The following is a 22,959-nucleotide window of genomic DNA, read 5'->3' on the forward strand; positions in this document are numbered from 1 at the left end:
CCTCTTCATCTGGTTCCTCTCAATGCGGAGGAGCAGCAGCTCTACTCTGAGCCCCTCCCAGATGACCATGCTTCTCACCCTGTTTCTATGAGAGAGCCCGGACACCCTGCGGAGGAAAGTCATTTCGGCCGCTTGTATAGCGTGATCTTGTTCTTTCGGTCACGACCCACAGCTCATCACCATAGGAGAGGGAAGGAACGCAGATGGATCGGTAAATTTAGAGCTTCTCCCTTTAGCTCAGCTACTTCACCACGACATACCGCTACTGAGTCTGCATTACTACAAATGCTGCACCAATCTGCCTGTCCATCTCCCGGTCCATTCTCCCCTCACTCGTGAACAAGACCCCGAGATACTTGACTCCTCCACAATGGATTTTAAATGAATCAGGATGTGTCATTAACCAGTGTACTTATATTTGGCCTACCAGTATATAGCGCGTGAACTGCTGACACTACAAATCCCAGAATGCTTTGCTAGTGTGTCGGCACTTCCGTCGAGACGAGCAAGCACCCCCACCTTTTTTGTTGTAGTCATTAGAAGCCACCCTTCCAGTCTCCTCGGACAAATTTACACCTCCCATTCCCAAAAGTGGCCAAACGAAAGATGGAAGCAAGACAAATGGGAGGCGAATACTGTTCACGAAAGTAAAGGACAGATCTGTTTGAGTGCGGAGCCAATGTGGCTGTAATGAAATAAAATATAAAATAAGAAGACGGAGAAATGAAACACCATGACAAGTACAAGGGCCTGGACATGAAGCAGAAGCGCCAGAAGGTAGAGCAGATATTTGGTTTCACCGGCAGACTATGTTAACAAAGACAATATCAACAAGTGAGGCTGCCGCAAAGGCTAGTTTTATTGCGGTAGCAGTGATTGCACAACCACCCCGTCACTTTGAGGAAGCGTTTGTCAAAAAGTGCATGGTCAAAGTTTGTGACCTCGTGTGCCAAAGCATTTCTAAATGTGAGCCTGAGTAGAAACATCTTTCTCATGTGTCTGTAGTATTCATGTTGGCTTGTTCCAGACTGTGTGTTTTTGCAAAATAGTTTTGTTTTCATGTGAAAAGGTTCAATCTTACATGTCTGGAGAGAAGGGAAAACTTGCACAATTGATATCAATTTTTCAATAAATATTGAGTTTAACCCGTGGCTGTCCCGGTTTTAATTTTGGCCCACTGTGAATTTGAGTTTGACAGCCCTGAGCTAAAGTGTTTTTAATATCACATTTATCTTGCTGATAACATCTCAAATATGACATGTCTAAACACTGAAGTGTACTCTTGATGTGATATTAGGGAATGTGATTGGAACAGGATGAAGTGATACAGTTTGTCAGTTTGAGTTATTGAAGTCTCTTTGTGTTTTTAGAAAACCACAGGCTTGAGTCTTCATATCAGAATCACTTGGTCCTCAAAGTATTAGTTGTAGGTATAAAATAACTTCATGACATTGTCACGTACATTTAAAATTCTAAATGAACTCTTCTGTTTTCTTAGTTCAACTTCCTAAACTGTTTTGCCTCGCTGTTTTACATTGCCTTCGTTCTGCAAGACCTGGTGCTGCTCAGACAGGTTGGTCCATTTTTATTCAACACAGAGACCTCCACACACAAATGTACAGTACATCTGGATAGTATGCATTGTTTCACTTTTTCCACATTTTGTTGTGCAACAGCCATATTCCAAAATGGAAGAGAAAACAATTTCCCTCAAAATTCGACGCACAAGACTGTCACATTGATAGTTTGGCTCCATTGTTTTAACTGTGCTCCCAGTGATTTTCCATTCACCCCTCCACTCTTCCATAGTGATGGGCTCGGCAGTTCTTTTGAGTGTACTGAATCACTAGAATCAGTTCGCTGAAAAAGATTTGTTCACTGAATCGTTCATTTTTCTTTTTTTTTTTTTGCAGACTCATGTGAGTGCTTCCTCATTCAGTTCATGATTCAGCCCTGAGGTTTCCATTCACTCAACACATTTACCAAAGGGCTCTGTGTTGTTTTTGTCATGCATTTTAAACAAGGAAATGCGGGTAGATTTAAAAAAAAAAAAAAAGTTAGTATAGTGTGCTCTATTTCTGATATAGTATATAGTAACCACAACAAGACGTCTTCAGGGTTCTGGTCGCACTTAAGAGACCATGCAGGTTGCAGTGAGATAGGCTCGGTTTCTAAATGGTTTATTTTTCATATACCAACCGAAACAGGGCGGCACGGTGGAAAACTGGTCTGCCTCACAGTTCTGGGGACCGGGGTTCAAATCCCAGCCACGCCTGTGTGGAGTTTGCATGTTCTCCCCGTGCCTGCGTGGGTTTTACTCCATTTTCCTCCTACATCCCAAAAACATGCGTAGTACGTTGATTGGGGACTCTAAATTGCCCGTAGGTGTGAATGTGAGTCCGAATGGTTGTTTGTTTACAGTGGGTACGGAAAGTATTAAGTCCCTTAAATTCTTCTCTCTTTATGTTGCAGTCCATTGGTAAAATCATTTTTTTTCCTCACTAATGTACACACAGCACCCCATATTTACAGAAAAAAACGGAATTGTTGAATTGTTTTGCAGATTTATTAAAAAAGAAAAACTGAAATATCACAAAGCCGTAAGTATTCAGACCCTTGGCTGTGACACTCCATTTCTTTTGATCATCTTCGAGATGATTCTACACCTTCATTGGACACAGCTGCAAACACAGCTGGCCTCCAATGAAGTTTCCATCCATGGATTCTATTAGTTTCTTGATTTGTAGTCAATCAGGTTTTTGTGCAGCAGAAACGAAAGCCTCCCAGACATTGTTCCGAGAGGTGTACTCTTTTCCTGAACTATTTATCTCCCGTTTAAGAACTGCCCACAAGTTGTCAGCTGGGTTCAGGTCAGGTGAGGTAGGGGGCCATGTCATCAGTTTTTTGTCTTTAAAGCCTTAACTGGTCAGCCATGCAGAGCAGCACTTGAATGCATGTGATGGACCTTTGTCCTGCACAAAAATCATTTTAATTTTGAAAGATGCCGATTTCTTCCAGTACCAATACCTGAAGAAAGTGTCTTCTAAAAACAGACTAAATGTTTTGGAGTTCATTTTGAGCTGATGTTCAACCTCAAAAGGTCCAACCAGCTCATCTTCAATAATACCAAGCCCATGCCAGTATCCCTCCTCCACTTTGCTGGCGTCCGAGGTGAAGTGGAGTTCTGTACCATGCACCATGTTTCACTGTATTTGTATGTAAAAATCGCTGAACGACTTTTTTACATTGCCATTATGTGGTGGTGTGTGTAAACATTTGGAGATAAAAATTAATCCATTTGGAAATAAGTCACAATAACAGAAGATAGAAAAAGTGAATTACGGTTAATACTTTCCAGAGACATTAAGGTACTTTTCCCACATCACAAACTAAAAGAAATCTTTTCATATCCTGTGTTTGTGTCACAAAACCTTTTATACAAAATATTTTTACTATGCACGTGCACAAAATGGTTGCTACCTCTCTGTTAATGAAGGAAAAGCACAGAAATAACTTGAATCTGAAAAAAATCACAATAAATAAAAGTTTATGAAAACCTACCAATGAAAATCAAACATTGCTTTTGAAATGTGGTTCAACAGAATTATTTTTAAAATACAACCTCATGAAACAACCCCGGACAAAAATTATGGTATCCCTAGAAAAGTGAAAATAATTTGACCATAGGGACATGTTCAAACAAGCTGTGTCCTCTAATTAGCATTACAAGTGTCTTCAAACTTGTAATCGGTCAATTGCCCTATTTAAAAGGTGGCAAGTAATCACTGTACTGTTTGGTGACATGGTGTGTACCACCCTAAATATGGACCAGAGGAAGTGAAGGAGAGAGTTGTCTCAGGAGATGAAAAAATATTATAGACATGTTAAAGGTAAAGGCTATACAACCATCTCCAAGAAGCTAGATGTTCCTGTGACTACAGTTGCACATATTGTTCAGAAATTTAATATCGATGGGACAGTAGCCAAACTACCCGGACGTGGCTGCAGGAGAACATTGATGACAAAACTGAAGAGACTGATAATACGAATGGTAACAAAAGAGCCCAGAACAACCTCCCAAGAAATGAAAGATAAACGCCAAGGTCAAGGTACATCAGTGTCAGATTGCACCATTCTTCGTTGTTTGAGCCAAAGTGGACTTCATGGAAGACGACCAAGGAGGGCACCACTGTTGAAAATAAATCACAAAAAAGGTTACACTGGAATTTGCCAAACTGGATGTTGACGAGCCACACAGCTTGTGGGAGAATGACAAAATTGGAACTTTTTGGCAAGACACATCAGCTCATGTTCACAGATGATGCAAAAATGAAGAACACCAAGACAAGAACATTGTCCCTACTGAGAAACATGAAGGAGGCTCTGTTATATTTTGGGCTGCTTTGTTACATCAGGAACAGGGTGTCTTGAGTCTGTGCAGGGTACAATGAAATCTCAAGACTATCAAAGTATTCTAGAGAGAAAACACCCAGGAATGGCTCAGAGCAAAACATTGGACTATTATGAAGTAGAATTCTATGAGCCCTAATCCAAATCCTATTGAACACCTGTGGAAGGGGCTGAAACATGCTTTCTGGAGAAAGCACCCGTCAAACCTGAGACAACTGGAGCAGTTTGCTCATGAAGAGTCAGCCAAAATACCTGCTGAGATGCAGAAGTCTCATTGAAAGTTACAAAAATAATTAGTTTCCAGTGATTGCCTCAAAAGTTTGGGAAACAAAATATTAAGGGTAGCATCTTTTCTGTTCAGTCCTGTTTCATGAGGTTTTTTTCTTTGAAATAATTCTGTTGAACCACATTTCAAAAGCAATGCCTGATTTGCATTGGTTCGTTTTCATTACATTTTGATTTATTCTTACGTTTGTCAGATTGAAGTTATTTCTGTGAGCACTGTGGGTTTTTGTTTCATTAATAGAGGGGTACCAGTTTTTTCTCGTCTTCCATGATCTTTGTGCTCTTGTCTCTTTTAAGAATTTGGCAACCTTGTTGATCACGAGTCAAATCATAAATCAGTTCATGGAAGCTTTCCTGCCCTACTGGCTTCAGAGGGGACGCAATAAGAGGATGATGATGGAGCTCCCTTTGAATGAGCAGGTGCGACTGGAAACTGACATGAACACTTACTTGGTAAGTATTTATTTTTCAGCTTCCACTCATTTTAGATCAAAGAGAATATACAGATGTAACTATCAATATCTCCCAACTTTCTCACAGGGTACATTTGATGACTACCTGGAGTTGTTCCTTCTGTTTGGTTATGTCAGCTTGTTCTCATCGGTTTATCCTCTGGCTGCTGTCTTTGTCGTTTTGAACAACATCACGGAGATTTACTCTGATGCTTTCAAAATGTGCAATGTGTTTAAACGACCCTTTTCTGACCCGGCTGCAAACATAGGGATCTGGCAGGTGAATTTCTTTTTCCATATTGGTTATCCCATCAAATAAAATCTTGTACATTGGTTAATTAGTTCAGGTTTTTTTTTCCAAATGCATTTCTCAATTTTCAGAACGTTGTTGATTAGACTTGAATTTTGATTTTTAGAATGATTGATGAATTATTGCTGATTAGACTCTTGAATTTTTAATTTTTTTTAATTTTAATATTTAGCTTTACTAGGCTTTCATTTGTGTGTAATCATTTTTACAAAATTAAATGTTTGTGAGTAAAATAACACTTCTATTTTTTCAAGTTTTACATTGAAGCGCTTTTAACAATCATGAATGAAAAAGTTCTGAGATGTAGAATTGTATTTTTTTTCTTTTTGTAGCTTGTAATGACTGGTAACAAATTCACAATATCATCAAAGCTAGGGCTGGGCCGATAATTCAGTCAATATAGATTGCGATAGACATGATCAATAATCCAAAAAATCCATCCATCCAATTCTCGATAGAAAAAAAAACACGCCAGCGACGCCACAAGGCATTTTGCGGGTGGCTTCAGCCTACCGGCCAATCACCACCCTAGCTGAACAAATTTTGTTTTGTCCATGTTTTGACAGACAATACGAATATAATAATAATAATAATAATGCGAGTTGCTTCGTGCCAAACCTATTATGTGACCTGCTGTTGAAAACAAGGGATTCAAGTGGATGATTCGAGTAATGGACCCTTTATTAACAATTCCCTGGTATTTGGAATTGGAAAACATGCATGGTCAGATTATACATGCTTATAAATTTACAGCTTTTACTTGTCTGACACACCTGTATGGCCCATGTGTCATGTTTAACTTTTGAGAGAAAATGTGAATTTAAGAGTAACAGTTTAGATGGGGGCGGGGGGAGAATTATCGCCCAGCCCTAAACCTAGCATGTACTGATATTTTATATGCATTAAATGAGCATAATCCGTAGACTAATAGATGATTAAATCACCTGGTTTAACGTAAATGTATTAATCCCGAGTGTGTTTAACAAAATTAAACTTATTGTTCTTTTTTTTAACATGAATTGGATTGGAATTTAAAATGTTCTTGATTACTTCTGTTGTATATCAAATTAGTTAAAATATGTTAATGCTGTCAAATAATTTACCATACTACAAATGACTGAGAAAGCGCTGATCGCTAAAAGGGGAAAGTGTTAATGAGGTGTCAAAAAAAAAACCAACAAAAAAAAACTGTGGCTAAGATGGAAAAATGTCATAAGGTGTAAAAGAAAATAAATAAAATACTATGGCTAAGATGGTAAAATGTCTTAGGTTGTTGTCACAAGGCAAATATTTGCAAGTACTGAAGCGTATTACATTATGTCAACAATTAAACACGAAACACAAATCTTTCCAAATGTAATAACCAAATTGTGATTGTTGCTCTTTCCCTTTCTTTAGCTTGCCTTTGAAGCTATGAGTGTCATTGCTATTGTGACCAACTGCACACTTATTAGCATGTCTCCCCACGTCCGAGCTTACTTCCCCGACTCAGAGATGCATCTCATGCTGTGGACAGTGGCTATTGAGGTAATACATCATATAGGAAAGAACCTGAGTGGCTTTAATAGTGTGTGTGTGCAAAAAATGCATGTGTTTTTCATGACGGAAATGAGTATGATTCATGCTATTTTCACAATATAAAAAGAAAATCTCAGCAATAATTGACTTGACAAAAAAATATAAAGGCATCAATGCTATGGTCTTTTTAGCATTGGGTGGTGGTAAGGGCCAACAAAGACATGAAATAATTTTATTTTCCCAAATGTATTCCCTTCATTTCAAAGTGTATCCCTTGGTTGCACTATGTCCAGTAAATATATGTGGCTGTTGGAGTTTTTGTCCAAAATATTTATTTGTTGTTTTTGTCAAGTTATTAGATAAAGATTCTGAACTGCACCCAATGATGCTGTTCAAATACCAGGTTTTGTGATCTTAGAAAATGACACCAAGATACAGTAAATCCTTTCAAAACATTTTCCACCATTCGTTTGTGACCTATGACCTGTACAACTTAGTTTAAAGGAAAATTTTTGAGGTAAGTAAAAATAAACAGGGATCATGTGGTTGCACAAGTATGCACACCCAATTGTAACAGGCTGTGTTCACAATTAACCACTCACATTGAAATTCATGTTAAATGTGAATCAGCAAGCACCTCCCACCATAAAGATTAAAGCCAACTAAAGTTCAGATGTTCTAGTAGGCTTTTTCTGATGTTTTTGTCGTTAGATCTTAGAGCACAAGCCATGGTGTGCGGTCAGCTTCTAGACTCTAGAGCATCTAGAATCGAGAGCATAACAGGGATCTCATTGTTCAAATGTATCACAACAGTGACATCCCTCCAAAATTGATGAAAAGATGAGAAGAAAACTGGTCAGCGAGGCTGCCAATAGATTAACAACAACATTGAAGTAGCTGTGCAAGAATTTCTGGAAAATAGTGGCTGTCCAGTACGTGGGACAACAATCGCCTGTTGTCTTCATAGGTCTGGGTTTTTGGGAAGGGCGGCATGACAGAAACCTCATCTTACGACGAAAAGGAAGATTTTATCTTCCGAATACACTTGGGAAAATGTTATGGTCCAGTGAATACAAGGTTGAACGTTTTGTCTACAATTCCAAAAGGAATGTTTGGTGCAAACACACCACTGCTCCAAAACAAAAAGAATGACATACCTACAGTCATGCTCACCATTATTGGCACCCCTGAAGTTTTTACGTACTTAATGTGGAATATTTTATGGACATGAAACAAAAATATATTTTTTGCAATGCACACAAACAGTGTGTTTACAATGAAGCCCTTAAGGTAAAGAACACCCTTCCAACATTAAAACATGGTGGATGATCCGGAATGCTGTGGGGTTTGCTTTTCTAGATCTGGTACTGGAGGCCTTGACTGTATCACAGGTATCATGAAACAACAAAATTATCACAAGACCTTTCGGCTTAGCTCCTTCTTTACCACAACGGACCGATACAAACACTGCATCGATCCGTCTGTCGATCTCCCGTTCCATTCTTCCCTCACTCGTGAACAAGACCCCAAGATACTTGAACTCCTCCACTTGGGGCAGGATCTCATCCCCGACCTGGAGAGGGCACGCCAGCCTTTTCCGACTGAGGACCGTGGTCTCAGATTTGGAGGTGCTGATTCTCATCCCAGCCGGTTCAAACTCGGCTGCGAACTGATCCAGTCAGAGTGTCAGATCACAGCTTTATGAAGCCAACAGAACCACATCATCTGCATAAAGCAGAGATGCAATACTGAGGCCACCAAACCGGACCCCCTCTACGCATCGGCTGCGCCTTGAAATTCTGTCCATAAAAGTTCTGAACAGAATCGGTGACAAAGGGCAGCCATGGCGGAGTCCAACCCTCACCGGGAACGAGTACGACTTACTGCCCGATATGCGGACCAAACTCTGACACTGGTCGTACAGCGACCGAACAGGGGGTTCGGTACTCCATACTCCCGAAGCACCCCCCACAGGACGCCCCAAGGGACACGGTCGAACGCCTTCTCCAAGTCCACAAATCACATGTAGACTGATTCGTCGAACTCCCGTGCACCCTCGAGAACCCTGCCGAGGGTGTAGAGCTGGTCCTCTGTTCCACGGCCAGGACGAAAACCACACTGCTCCTCCTGAATCTGAGATTCGACTTCCCGACGGACCCTCATCTCCAGCACCTTACCAGGCAGGCTGAGGTGTGTGAGCCCCCTGTAGTTGGAACACACCCTCCGGTCCCCCTTCCTAAAAAGGGGGATCACCACCCCAGTCTGCCAATTAAGAGGCACTGTCCCCAATGTCCACGTGATGTTGCAGAGGCGTGTCAACCAAGACTGCCCCACAACATCCAGAGCGTTTAGGAACTCCGGGCGAATCTCATCCACCCCCGGGGCCTTGCCACCGAGGAGCTTTTTAAACACCTCGGTGACCTCAAACCCAGAGATAGGAGAGCCCGCCTCAGAGAACCCAGACTCAGCTTCCTCATTGGAAAGCGTGTCGGTGGATTGAGGAGGTCTTCGAAATATTCTCCCCACCGACTCACAAAGTCCCAAGTCGAGGACAGCAGCGCCCCATCCCCACTCTACAGTGTTGGTGGTGCACTGCTTTCCTCTCCTGACACGCCGGATGGTGGACCCCAAGAGCCAGCTTCTGTAGCCAGGGATCGGACCGCCAAGGTCCCTGCCTTCGGCCAGCTAGCACTGCACCCGACCCCTATGGCCCCTCCCACAGGTGGTGAGCCCATGGGAAGGGGGACCAGACTATATTCTCCTAGTATTTAACTGGCTTCTCCAAATGTTGTTCCGCAAACTTTAAACGAGCTTTGACGTACTTTTTTTTTTTCTTTCTTTCTCAGCAATGGGGTCTTGCGTGGTGAGCGTGCATACAGGCCATGGCGGCAGAGTACATTACTCACTGTTTTCCTCGTGACAACAGTACCTGCTAAGTCCAGGTCTTTTTGAAGCTCTCCACAGGTGGTCCTTGGCTCTTGGACAACTCTTCTGATTTATTCTTTGCACTCCTCTGTCAGAAATCTTGCGAGGAGTTCCTGATCGAGGCAAATTTATGGTGGTATGATTGGCTTTCCACTTACATATTTAAAAAAAAATCACAGGTTTTCTATTTTAAGTAAATACTTACCTGAAACAAGTTAAATTAATCGTGTAAACAGGTTTATAAAGCAAAGCAAATTTATTTCTATAGCGCATTTCATACACAAGGTAACTCAATGTGCTTTACATGATTAGAAGCATTTTAAAACAAAACCAAAAAAAACAGCTTATAAACATTTAAAACAAAGAGGGGGGAAAAGTACAATTAAAACAGCGTACAGAAATATTTCAAAGTGGAAAATGCTCTAAAAAGCATGAGAAAAAAGAGGAGTAATATGCTCTGACGTCTTTGTTCTGGTCAGAACCGAACTGCAGCATTCTGAATGAGCTGCAGCTGTTTAATGCTCTTTTTGGTGAGTCCAGTCAGAACACCATTACAATAGTCACGTCTACTTGAGATAAAAACATGGATGAGCTTCTCCTGGTCTGCTAGACACATGCAGGCCTTCACTGTGGATATGTTCTTCAGATGGTAGAAGGCAGTTTTAGTAATTGATTTGATATGACTGTTGAAAGTCAGGTCAGAATCTTATCAGAACACCAAGGTTTCGGACTTGGTCTTTGGTTTTTAGAGAGAGTGACTCCAGGTATTTACTCACAGAAATCCTCTTTTCTTTATTGCCAAAAACAATTATCTCAGTTTTGTTTGGCTCATCCAGTTTTTGTTTTAGGCAGTGACACAACACCTCAATTGAACTGTAGTCATCTGGAGACAATGCTACATATAACTGTGTCATTTGTGTAGCTATGATAGCAAAATTAAAGTTCTGAAGATTTTCTTAGTTTTAATAGGAGCGACAACATTCATGACATTTGATATTTCCAGGTGAAATTATCCAAAAGTTCATCAATTGTCTCAGCATTCACAGTTTGTGACACAGCAATGGTCTCCATAAACTTGGTGGCGGTACTCTCATTTATGTACCTTTTCTTAATAGACATAGAGGTTGTCTGAACTTTTGGAAGAATCTGTAATTCAAACAATACACAAAAATGGTCAGAAATAGCCATATCCTTAATGTCAATTGATAGAATTTCAACATCCTTCGAGATGACCAGGTCTAACATGTGACCTTGAGTGTGGGTGGACTCTTAATATGTTGAGGGAGGTCAAATGTGTCTACTACAGCAGAGAGTTCATTAGATTTGTTTTCCATGTTATTGTCAACATCAATGTTAAAGTCTCCTGTTATGACAAAATAGTTGTAGTCAGTACAAATGTCTCCAAAGTGTTCTCTGCCAATTGACTGTCTGTTGTCGTACTAGAGCGGCTCCAACTACCGGAAATCATGTGACATTTTCATCTTTGTATTATTACATTCAACGAAACATTTCGAAAACGTGATTTTGGTGGACCTACGCTGTATTCACGTACTCATTTCTGCGTAAAAGAGACTGGGGGGGGGAAATAGCGGCCATTTTGGGAATTTAGTAGCGTTGCTAGAAAATTAACTGTAAATCATGCCGATAACGTTTTAGTATTGTGTCAAGGAAAGCACTTACTTTTAATACCTGCCGCTTCCCAATGCTCTATGTCGCCAAAAGTCAAGTGCTGCACCTCCTGCCTGCCTTTACCTGTTGAATGAAAATGAACCAACTCGTACTTGTGTTGAGTAACTTCATGCGATGAACAAAGGGCTGATGCCAACGCTGTCGCACTGTTAGAATTCAAATTGACTGATTCCAAACTGGACAGACACACCGTTTGAATCATATGTGAACAACGAGCTTGTCATTATTAGCAAGGACGTAATGTCATGATTCAATTTTACTTAAACGTTAGCTTTTAGATAACTTAGCCCAAACGCTACTCCGAATGAAAGGTAACCTTGAAACATGTCGCTAACTTTTTATAGCACAATTATTATGCTAAATAAAGCACTTTTAATGTTTGCCACTTCCCAATGCTCTATGTCACCAAAAGTCTCGGGCTGCGCCTCCTGCCTGTATTTACTTGTTGAGTGAAAATGAACCAACTCGTACTTGTTTTCAGTAACTTCATGCGATGAACAAAAGGGCTAATGCCAACGTTAACGCACTGATAAAATTGCACGAGCATCGTGTTTAATAAAGCACTTACTTTCAGTATTCGCCGCTTCTTGATGCTATATGGCACCTGTTGTTACTGCCTCCTACCTGCTTGTGGTTACCTGTTGAATGAGCTGGATTCCTGCGTGTGCCCGACTTTCGATTGTTCGCTGGTGTGATGTCACTTTTTGACCGTTACGAATTTCAAATTTTCCGCCGGTTCGGTCGACGGAACCGCTCCGGATCAGCCCCTAACCAATCACGTCAACTGTCAGTTTGATGGTCTGTCCCACAACTGGCAAACATCCGTCCAACGGCCCTGATTGCAATGAGGATCTGGCGACTCGAGAGCAGATCCAGCACAGACTCAGCTGCTGTCTGGGTCAGATGTTATAAATATTAAGTTCAGGGAACCATCATTTTTGCCCATTTTTTTTTAAATCTGTCGCACCATAATTCAAAAGCAATGTCTGATTTTCATTGGTTAATTTTCATTACGTTTATTGATTAGAACTTTTGTCAGATTCAAGTTAATGTATTTCTCTGACCACTGTGGGTTTTTCCTTCATTAACAGAGGGGTACCAACAATTTTGTACCTACCTTTGCCCCCATCTCCATGTATTCTTGTCTCTTCTCACTCCTCTGTGTCCCACTTTTTCATAGATAACTTCTGCTTTCCTGCACTTTAAGGTTCCACCACCAATTCTCCTTTCCCCGTCTCCTACCAGAAGACACACCAAATACTCTCCTGCCTGTCTCTCTGATCATCTTGGCTGTAGTGGACGAGTCTTCTGGAAGCCCCTCTTGTCCACCGAGAGAGTGTCTTACCTCTTTTTGAAAAGCCACACAACACTCTTCCTTTCTCAGTTTCCACCACACGGTTCTCTCCTCTGCCGTTGTCTTCTTAATCTTCCTCCACCACTAGTCATCTTACACACCACCATCATATGCTGTCTAGCTCCACTCTCCCCTCCCACTACAAAAATCAGTGAAGTCAATAACCTCGTTCAGATTCCATCATCTGGACAAGTTAAAGTGGGGAAACGTTGCAAAAAAAAAAAAAAAAGAGAATTTGAGAAGGTGGGAAATACTTTTTCACGGCACCGTACATGAATAGAAACAGAGGTTTAAAAAGTGTCACGTTGGGTGCTTGTATTAATGTTTAAACTGAAGTTCAGAGATTTTAATACTGGCTAAAAATAGACCTGTGAGAAATTAATGGAAAAGTACATAAAAAGTAAAAAGCTTGTGGAATAATTGAGAAGTTCAGATAACTGATCCTTCATTTATACCAGGTTTCTCAGAACTCTTTCTTCCAAGGCCCACATACAGACAAATCTGAGGAGGCAAGGACCACTTTGATATATTTCATTTATTTAACACACTAAACCACTTCATCAACATATGTTAAGCTATGTGCATCTATAGTATAAATATTTTTTTTGAACACTGTAGACAGTATTTATTTATATATATATATAAAGCAACAACTTGATCATACAGCAAAATGTCAAATATTTTTTTTTAGGATTTTGGGCTGGCCAGTGGTAGTGTATATCAGTAGAATAGCTCCACCCCTGCACTGAGCAACGGCAACATATCCAGATTTAGAACCATAACAGGAGCATTGTGTACCAAACTGACCTTTGGTTCACAACTTTCGGAATGATGTGCGATTGGTTGAAAACAAGGAAGTGAGAGATGAATCATCCATCCATCCATCCATCCATCCATCCATTTTCTGAGCCGCTTCTCCTCACTAGGGTCGCGGGCGTGCTGGAGCCTATCCCAGCTGTCATCGGGCAGGAGGCGGGGTACACCTTGAACTGGTTGCCAGCCAATCGCAGCTGATGATGATGAATCAAAACGAGAAAATGGAATCTGAACCACTCATTCAAATAAAAAATAAAAAAGCCCAACCCTACTCTCCACTCAATGTGGATTCTGAAATATTGCAGACCATTTCCAAAAAATTAGAATATCGTGGAAAAGTTTATTTATTTCCATAATTCCATTCTAAAAGTTAAACTTTCATAGGTTATAGATTTAATTGGAGACTCTAAATTGCCCGTAGGTGTGACTGTGAGTGCGACTGGTTGTTTGTTTGTATGTGCCCTGCGATTGGTTGGCAACCAGTTCAGGGTGGACCCCGATTCAGGGCCCACAATTTAAACAATTTCAACTCTTTATTTGTTTATTTTTACATAATTTGGGCTTCCAGCTCATAAAACCCTCAAAATCAGGAATTAAGAAAATTTGAATACTGTTGACAAGATCAGCCCAAATTTTGCAGGCCATAAATGTTTTAAACTGAGTGTCACACAATAATCATCTACTAATCTCAAAGCACCTGCACAGGTTTCCCCAGGTGTCATTAAATTGCTTAGGTTTGGTTTAATTGTCTCAGTTGGGTTCAATATGGGGAAGACTGCATACTTGACAACTGGCCAGAAGACCATGATTGATACCCTCCATAGGATAGGTAAGCCACAAAAGTTCATAGCTCAGGAGGCTGGCTGTTCACAGACTGCTGTGTCCAAGCATATCAATGGAAGGTCTAGTGGAAGGACAAAAAGAAGATGCACCAGCAAAAGACATGACTGTGGGCTTCAGCAGATTATCAAACAGAAGATCCAGAATCTAGCACAGATGCAGAAAGAGTGGAATGAAGCGGGAGTCACAGCTTCAAAAACACATTCAGACGCATCCGGGAGATGGGCTACAACTGCCGGGTTTCTCGGGTCTAGCCACTTCTGAGCCTGAGCCAAAGTAGGAAGCGTCTCAACTGGGCCAAGGAGAAGAAGGACTGGACTGTTGGCCAGTGGTCCAAGGTCCTCTTTTCCGATGAAACTAAAGTGTGCCTTACATTCATGAATCAAGGTTCAAGGGTTTGCAGGAAGACGGGTGAAGAACACAATCCAAGCTGCTTGAGATCCAGTGTAAAATATCCACAGTCAGTCATGATTTGGGGTGCAATGTCCAGTGCAGGTGTTGGTAAACTCTGCTTTCTTAAATCCAAGGTCACCGTAACAGTCTACCAGAATGTTTTAGAGGACTTCATGATTCCTTCTGCTGAGGATCTGTAAGGAGATGCAGATTTCATCTTCCAGCAGGACCTGGCCCCTGTCCATACCGCCAGAAGCACCAAAACCTGGTTTGATGCCCATGCCATCACAGTGCTTGACTGGCCAGCCAACTCGCCAAATCTAAACCCCATTGAGAATCTATGGGGTATTATCCAGAGGAAAACGAGGGGCACCAGACCCAAAAACAAAGAAGAACTGACAGCAAGCCTCAGGGAAATCTAGGCTTCCATAACTCCCAGGCAATGCCACAGGCTGATTGCCTCAATGCCTCGGCGCATCAAGGCAGTGATTAAAGCAAAGGGATTCCCCACCAAGTATTGAAGATTAATATATTGTTTTGAAAGTACCATATTTTGATTGATTTAATGTGACCTAATTTATTTCTTTTTTTTTACAAAACAGAAGTAAATGGTGATTTCTTCACAGTATTCAAATTTTTTGAATTCCTAACCTATGAAAACTGTAACCTTTTTAAATGAAATTATGGAAATAAATATTCAAATTCTTTGGAAAGGGTCTATATTTTTTAACGTAAAAAAAGCTTCATTTAGTAAGGTAATTCATTTAAAAAAGTTAAACTCATAGTGATGCAGTAGGTACGGAAAGTATTCAGACCCCCTGAAATGTTTCCCTCTTTGCTATATTGCAGCCATTTGCTAAAATCATTTAAGTAAATTTTTTTCTCATTAATGTACAACCCCAATTCCAATGAATTTGGGACGTTGTGGTAAACATAAATAAAAACAGAATACAATAATTTGCAAATCATGTTCAACCTATATTTAGTTGAATTCACGACAAAGATATTTAATGTTCAAACTGATAAACTTTATTTTTTTTAGCAAATAATTATGAACTTAGAATTTTATGGCTGCAACACGTTCCAAAAAAGCTGGGACAGGGTCATGTTCATCACTGTGTTACATCACCTTTTCTTTTAACAACATTCAATAAACGTTTGGGAACCGAGGACACTAATTGTTGAAGCTTTGTAGGTGGAATTCTTTCCCATTCTTGCTTGCTGTACAGCTTCAGCTGTTCAACAGTCCGGGGTCTCCGTTGTCATATTTTATGCTTCACAATGCGCCACACATTTTCAATGGGAAACAGGTCTGGACTGCAGGCAGGCCAGTCTAGTACCCGCACTCTTTTACTACGAAGCCACGCTGTTGTAACACGTGCAGAATGTGGTTTGGCATTGTCTTGCTGAAATAAGCAGTGGCGTCCATGAAAAAGACGTTGCTTGGATGGGAGCATATATTTCTCCAAAACCTGTATGCACCTTTCAGCATTAATGGTGACTTCACAGATGTGTAAGTTACCCATGCCATTGGCACTAACACAGCCCGACCATCACAGATGCTGGCTTTTGAACTTTGCGTCCATAACAGTCCGGATGGTTCTTTTCCTCTTTGGTCCGGAGGACACGACATCCACAATTTCCAAAAACTATTTGAAATGTGGACTCGTCAGACCACTGAACAGTTTTCCACTTTGCATCAGTCCCTCTTAGATGAGCTTGGGCCCGGAGAAGCCGGCGGCGTTTCTGGGTGATGTTGATAAATGGCTTTTGCTTTGCATAGTAGAGTTTTAAGTTGCACTTACGGATGTAGCGCCGAACTGTATTGACTGACATTGGTTTTCTGAAGTGTTCCTGAGCCCATGTGGTGTTATCCTTTACACATTGACGTCTGTTTTTGATGCAGTGCCGCCTGAGGGATCGAAGGTCACGGGCATTCGATGTTGGTTTTTGGCCTTGCCGCTTACATGCAGTGATTTCTCCAGATTCTCTAAACCTTTTGACGATATTATGGACCGTAGATGATGAAGTCCCTAAATTTCTTACAATTGTACGTTGAGGAACATTGCCCTTAAGCTGTTCGACCATTTTCTCACGCACTTGTTCACAAAGAGCTGAACCTCGCCCCATCTTTGCTTGTGAATGACTGAGAAATTCAGGGAAGCTCCTTTTATAGCTCTGGCTGGGGCATTCAAGAACAGTCACAGAGTTGTTCTGAAGCCACTCCTTCGTTATTTTAGCTGTGTGCTTAGGGACATTGTCTTGTTGGAAGGTGACCTTCGGCCCAGTCTGAGGTCCTGAGTACTCTGGAGAAGGTTTTCGTCGAGGATATCCCTGTCGTTGGCCGCATTCATCTTTCCTTCGATTGCAACCCGTCATCCTGTCCCTGCAGCTGAAAAACACCCCCACAGCATGATGCTGCCACCACCATGCTCCACTGTTGGGACTGTATTGGACAGGTGATGAGCAGTGCCTGGTTTTCTCCACACATATCGCTTAGAATTAAGGCCAAAAAGTTCTATCTTGGTCTCATCAGACCTGTGAGTCTTATTTCTCACCATCTTGGAGTCCTTCAGGTGTTTTTTTTTTAGCAAACTCCATGTGGGCTTTCATGTGTCTTGCACTGAGGAGAGGCTTCCGTCGGGGCACTCTGCCATTAAGCCCCGACTGGTTGCAGGGCTGCAGTGATGGTTGACTTTCTCGAACTTTCTCCCATCTCCCGACTGCATCTCTGGAGCTCAGCCACAGTGATCTTTGGGTTCTTCATTACCTCTCTAACCAAGGCTCTTCTCCCCTGATTGCTCATTTTGCCCGGACAGCCAGCTGTCGGAAGTGTTCTGGTCGTCCCAAACGCCTTGCATTTAAGGATTATGGAGGCCACTGTGCTCTTAGGAACCTTAAGTGTAGCAGAATTGTTTTTTTTGTAACCTTGGCCAGATCTGTGCCTTGCCCACAATTCTGTCTCTGAGCTCTTCAGGCAGTTCCTTTGACCTCATGATTCTCATTTGCTCTGACATGCACTGTGAGCTGTCAGGTCTTATATAGACAGGTGTGTGGCTTTCCTATTCAAGTCCAATCAGTATAATACTGATACACAGCTGGACTCCAATGAAGGTGTAGAACCATCTCAAGGATGTTCAGAAGAAATGGACAGCACCTGAGTTAAATATGAGTGTCACAGCAAAGGGTCCGAATACGCTATAGTTTGTTTTTCTTTTTTAATTTGCAAACATTTCAACAATTCTTTTTTCTTTTTTCCGTCAATATGGGGTGCTGTGTGTACATTAATGAGGAAAAAATGAACTTAAATGATTTTAGCAAATGGCTGCAATATAACAAAGAGGGAAACATTTTAGGGGGACTGAATACTTTCCGTACCCACTGTATGTATAATATTGATGATTACATCTTACAGCAAACGAAAATTGCAAAATTCACTGTCCAGAAACCCTACAATATTGTGTAACAAACAATCAAGAAATGACAATGTTTCAAATTTAAAGGTTTAACATTTTTAATGTAGAAATTAGGCAGGAATTTGCCCTCTGAAGAGTATTTTTCCAAGTGTTTAATGAATCTATATAATGTATGAGAGTTGAAATAAATTGAATTTTCTACCATATTCTAATTTCTTGAGATGAGATTAGATGACCTGTATATCAAGCATCTCTTAAAACAGATCTTTCAGAAATGGGAACCGTGTTATGACAACTGCCTTTTCTGTTTTTACAGCCTGCCCCCAGAAGTCCACTCTGTCATGAAATTTTGTTCTTCAGTATTTTGATAATTATTTTGTTATAGTGATCTCTTCTTCCAAGTATTTGTTTTGTTCAAGAGGAAAAATTTGTACATAAAATGAAATCGCCATGTAAAATATATATCCTATGTTAACTGCAATTTCAGCACGGACTGCTGGCCTTCAAGTTTATCCTGGCTTTCCTGGTTCCAGATGTTCCCAAGCATATTGAGATCAAACTGGCTCGTCAGGATTTTGAATCAATGGAGGCACTCAAAAAAAAGGTAAAACTACTACTCTTTTAAAACTCGGGTTTCTATGGTTGCTAAATTCAGGCCATAAGTTTTGTTTGAATTGTTTTTTATTATTATTTTATTTTTAGGTCATTTCAAGGTATTTTACTCTTCTTTGTTTGCTTTCATGGATCATTTTGATTCATAAGATGTTTTTTTGTTTTTTTTTTGTTTCAGATTTTCAGTTAAATTATTTTTTTTTCTCTTTGGCTCCATTTTTCAAACTCATGTTTCCTGTTCGTTGAGTATAACTGTTAGCTTGTCAAACTTCTCTCTGCCTGCCTGAATTGCATTAGGTGGCTTTGGCACATCAGTGTCATTTGAATGGAGCAAGTTGCCGAGAAGCTTCAGCGAAGCTCATCGCCCACAGACTTTCTCAGGAAACGGAGAGGCAGAAAAAGGGTGTGGCACTCTTTGTTGGAGTTGCATGCAGTAGTCAAGGAAAGCAAAATTGTGGGAAAAAAGCGAGCATCCATCGGCTTTCATCTGTTCTCATTCTCCGTCCCATCAGTGGCAGTCAAACCATCTCGTTTGGCAGGAATCTCTCTTTCCTTCCGCTTTACGATCATAAATTCGCTATTTTATTCCTAAATTTCAATTGCTTATTTTCTCCAAAATTGTCTCCTCTGGACGTGTCCAAACGATCGAAGTCTGCTTCTCTCTAACTTTGTCACCGAAACATCCGACCTTGGCTGTCCCTCTGATGAGCTCATTTCTAATCCTATCCAACCTGGTCACTACGAAAGAGAACCTCTATATCTTCATTTCCGCCACCTCGAGGTCTGCTTCCTGTTGTCTCTTCAGTGCCACCCAAGGCTCAAAATGTTTTATTTTTTTCTTTGAGGAGCAGTTCTGCTAATCAATGACTTAATTTGAGTAACAACTTTCTAATTTTGAGGAGCAATTTTTTTTGTAGGTTAATCCCACAGGGACCTGAAGCAGCGGTTTTATTAAACAATAAAAATATGCCACTATAACAGCGGAGTTGAATGTAGGGCTACAGCTATCGAATATTTAGTTCTCCAGTATCATCCAGAAAATTGCGTCGAATTATCAAGTATTCACATAAACTACATTTTTGCTTGGTTAAGGAGCAATTATGAATATAAAAAAATTAAATAAAACATTTCACTTCATAATGACCGACCAAACTGTTTCCTTTTTTATATAATCAACAGTTTTTGTGCACAAATTCGCATTGTGCATTTTATTGTCTCGAAACAGTTTCAGTGGGACAATTTCAAACACAAACATAAATCAATTTCAGTTTAAACCTAGCATTTCTTGGATCAAAAAGATAAGGCATTAATTTAAAAAGAGGCATTAACAACCATTGTGCAACTTGACATCAGCAGCTAGCATTTTAGCATGAGACATACAGTAATACAGTAGGTTCGTGGCTGTGTGTTTATGAGCTTAGATCAGATGACTAGGAATCAGACAAATAACACTGGGGAACAATTTTTTTTAAAATTCTGTTGTTAGATTTTTATGCTGATTAAAACTAAAATTGCCATCCTGATTCCAAAATTGCAGTCAGTTTTTTTCTAGCACGTCAAGTTTTTTTTCTCCACAGCCTTACCCTCCAGATAAGCTAAATTCCACTGGTTAGCTGTCGTAAGACTTGCCAGCTTATTACAGTTGGAGTAATCTCCAGCAACGTGGCAACTTGTTTGTGCAGGTGAGAGGTGTGTGCAGCTCCAAATAGGTCAGTACTATCAATATCTGCAAACAGAAAGCTAACATAGTAGGAATTAAAACGATTGGTGCCATATCCTTTGTAAACCATAATAGTGTTAAATAAACATTGCAGTCCTGCCTGTTTCTTTCATATTTCATTGTGTCTCAATATTTGAAAAGTTATATAAAACAAGCACATATCTGTTAGGTACAGTATTTTTCCACATTTTTTTAAGAAAACAGGGATCTATATTTCAAAAACTTGACGTGATAGGGAAACACTGACATCTGTTTTGGATTCCGCACCCACAAATTAGTTAAAAACAGACCTAACTCAACAAAAGTGTGATGTATACAACTAGAAGTTTTGAAATTGTTCAATTTGTTCCAAGTAAACACCTCGAGAGGAAACACATAACTGCATTTCCTTCATTTGACTTCAGCAAAGCACTCCTCTGTTTGGGTTTGTGACCCATTTTACTCTTATTCCTCTCTGACCATCTTTGCCACGTTTTTCACATACATAACTCAAAATGTAGCCCGTTACAAATCATATGGTTATATGTCACACAAAATACAAGCAACCATTTATGAAGTACTCTGTTATGGTTGCGTTACACTGTACTTTGTCTGCTTTTTAATAACCCATACATCCATTTTCCGAACCGCATATCCTCACTCGGGTCGTGGGGTGCTGGAGCCTATCCCAGCTGACTATGAGCGAGAGGCAGGGTACACCCTGAACTGGTCGCCAACCAATCGCAGGGTACATATAAACAAAAAAACAACAACCATTCGCACTCACATTCACACCTACGGGCAATTTAAAGTATTTTTAATTTACCTATCATGCATGTTTTTGGAAGGTGGGAGGAAACCGGAGAACCCGGAGAAAACCCACGGAGGCATGGAGAGAACATGCAAACTCTACAGAGGCGAGGTTGGATTTGAACCTGGTTCCTCAGAACTGTGAGGCAGATGTGCTTACCAGTTTTTCATTGTGCCGCCCCTTCGTGATAACCAAGCCACAAATTTGACGGTTGTCCTAATTAACAGATACCTAGCTAATGTTATGTTAGGAAGGTAGACTAAGGTTAATCTTACTGATTCACGCTACATTAATAATTTTACCTTTTACCATCTTGGGTCCAACGTGGTTTCATACTGGCCGTTGTCAACAGAAAGCAAGGTCCAACAGGTTACAACAATTTCACATTGCTCAACTTGCATTTCAGTCTTAAATGCTCCAAAACCTTTGCCATATTGCCCCCGGGGCCTCCTCCTGGTGGGACGTGCCCGGAACACCTCACCAGGGAGGCGTCCGGGAGGCATCCTAACCAGATGCCCAAGCCACCTCTTCTGGCTCCTCTCGAGGTAGAGGAGCAGTGGCTCGACTCTGGACCCCTCCCGGATGACCAAGCTTCTCACCCTATCGCTAAGGGAGAGCCCGGACACCCTGAGGAGGAAACTCATTTCGGCCGCTTGTATCCCCAATCTTGTTCTTTCGGTCATGACCCACAGCTTGTGACCATAGGTGAGGGTAGGAACGTAGATCGACCGGTAAATTGAGCTTCACCTTTCTGCTTAGCTCCTTCTTCGCCACAACGGAGCGATACAATGTCCACATCACTGCAGATACTGCACTGATCCGCCTGTTGAGCTCCCGTTTTATTCTTCTCTCATCGGTGAACAAGACCCCAAGATAATTGAACCCCTTAACTTGGGGAAGGATCTTATTCCCGACCTAGAGAGGGGAGGACACCTTTTTCCGACTGAGGACCATGGTCTCAGATTTGGAGGTGCTGATTTTCATCCCAGTCGCTTCACACACAGCTGCTAACCATTCCAGCGAGAGTTTGGGATCATGGCTTGATGAAGCCATCAGAACGACATCATCTGCAAAAAGCAGTGACGTGCTACTGATGTCACCAAACATTCATTTTCATTAAATCTAGATTCCGAATCAGAATCAGCTTTATTGGCCAAGTACTGTATGTTGCAAGACACAAGGAATTTGTATCCGGGAGTTGAAGCCACTCGAGTATAACAACAAACAGCCACTATGACAAAATATACATTGAGGACATAAATAATAAAAGTGTGGAGAGTCATTGAGCAATGTATGTGGACCATTAGGGTGGTGATAATGATATAATTGCAATTGTGCAAATGATGCAGTCCTCAAGCAATTTGGAGCAGTTTAAAGTGACTAATAGTGCAAAGATCTGGTACAGTGACGATTGTGCAAATGTTGTAGA

General features: G+C 40.9%; 1 protein-coding gene across 7 annotated transcripts in view; it reads left to right on the forward strand.

Annotated features, from left to right (window-relative positions):
* The window catches only part of ano10a (anoctamin 10a), a 105,606-nt gene that overhangs the window by 69,842 nt on the left and 12,805 nt on the right, over positions 1 to 22,959 (forward strand). For all 7 annotated transcript variants that reach the window (XM_061673603.1, XM_061673600.1, XM_061673599.1 and 4 more), the window contains 6 exons: positions 1,371 to 1,426; positions 1,499 to 1,573; positions 4,993 to 5,148; positions 5,236 to 5,427; positions 6,856 to 6,984; positions 18,896 to 19,012. In XM_061673603.1, coding sequence (XP_061529587.1) covers positions 1,371 to 1,426; positions 1,499 to 1,573; positions 4,993 to 5,148; positions 5,236 to 5,427; positions 6,856 to 6,984; positions 18,896 to 19,012 — 725 coding nt within the window. The remainder of the gene's footprint in view (positions 1 to 1,370; positions 1,427 to 1,498; positions 1,574 to 4,992; positions 5,149 to 5,235; positions 5,428 to 6,855; positions 6,985 to 18,895; positions 19,013 to 22,959) is intronic.

The sequence above is a fragment of the Phycodurus eques genome, chromosome 4, assembly GCF_024500275.1.
Source record: "Phycodurus eques isolate BA_2022a chromosome 4, UOR_Pequ_1.1, whole genome shotgun sequence".
Taxonomy (NCBI): domain Eukaryota; kingdom Metazoa; phylum Chordata; class Actinopteri; order Syngnathiformes; family Syngnathidae; genus Phycodurus; species Phycodurus eques.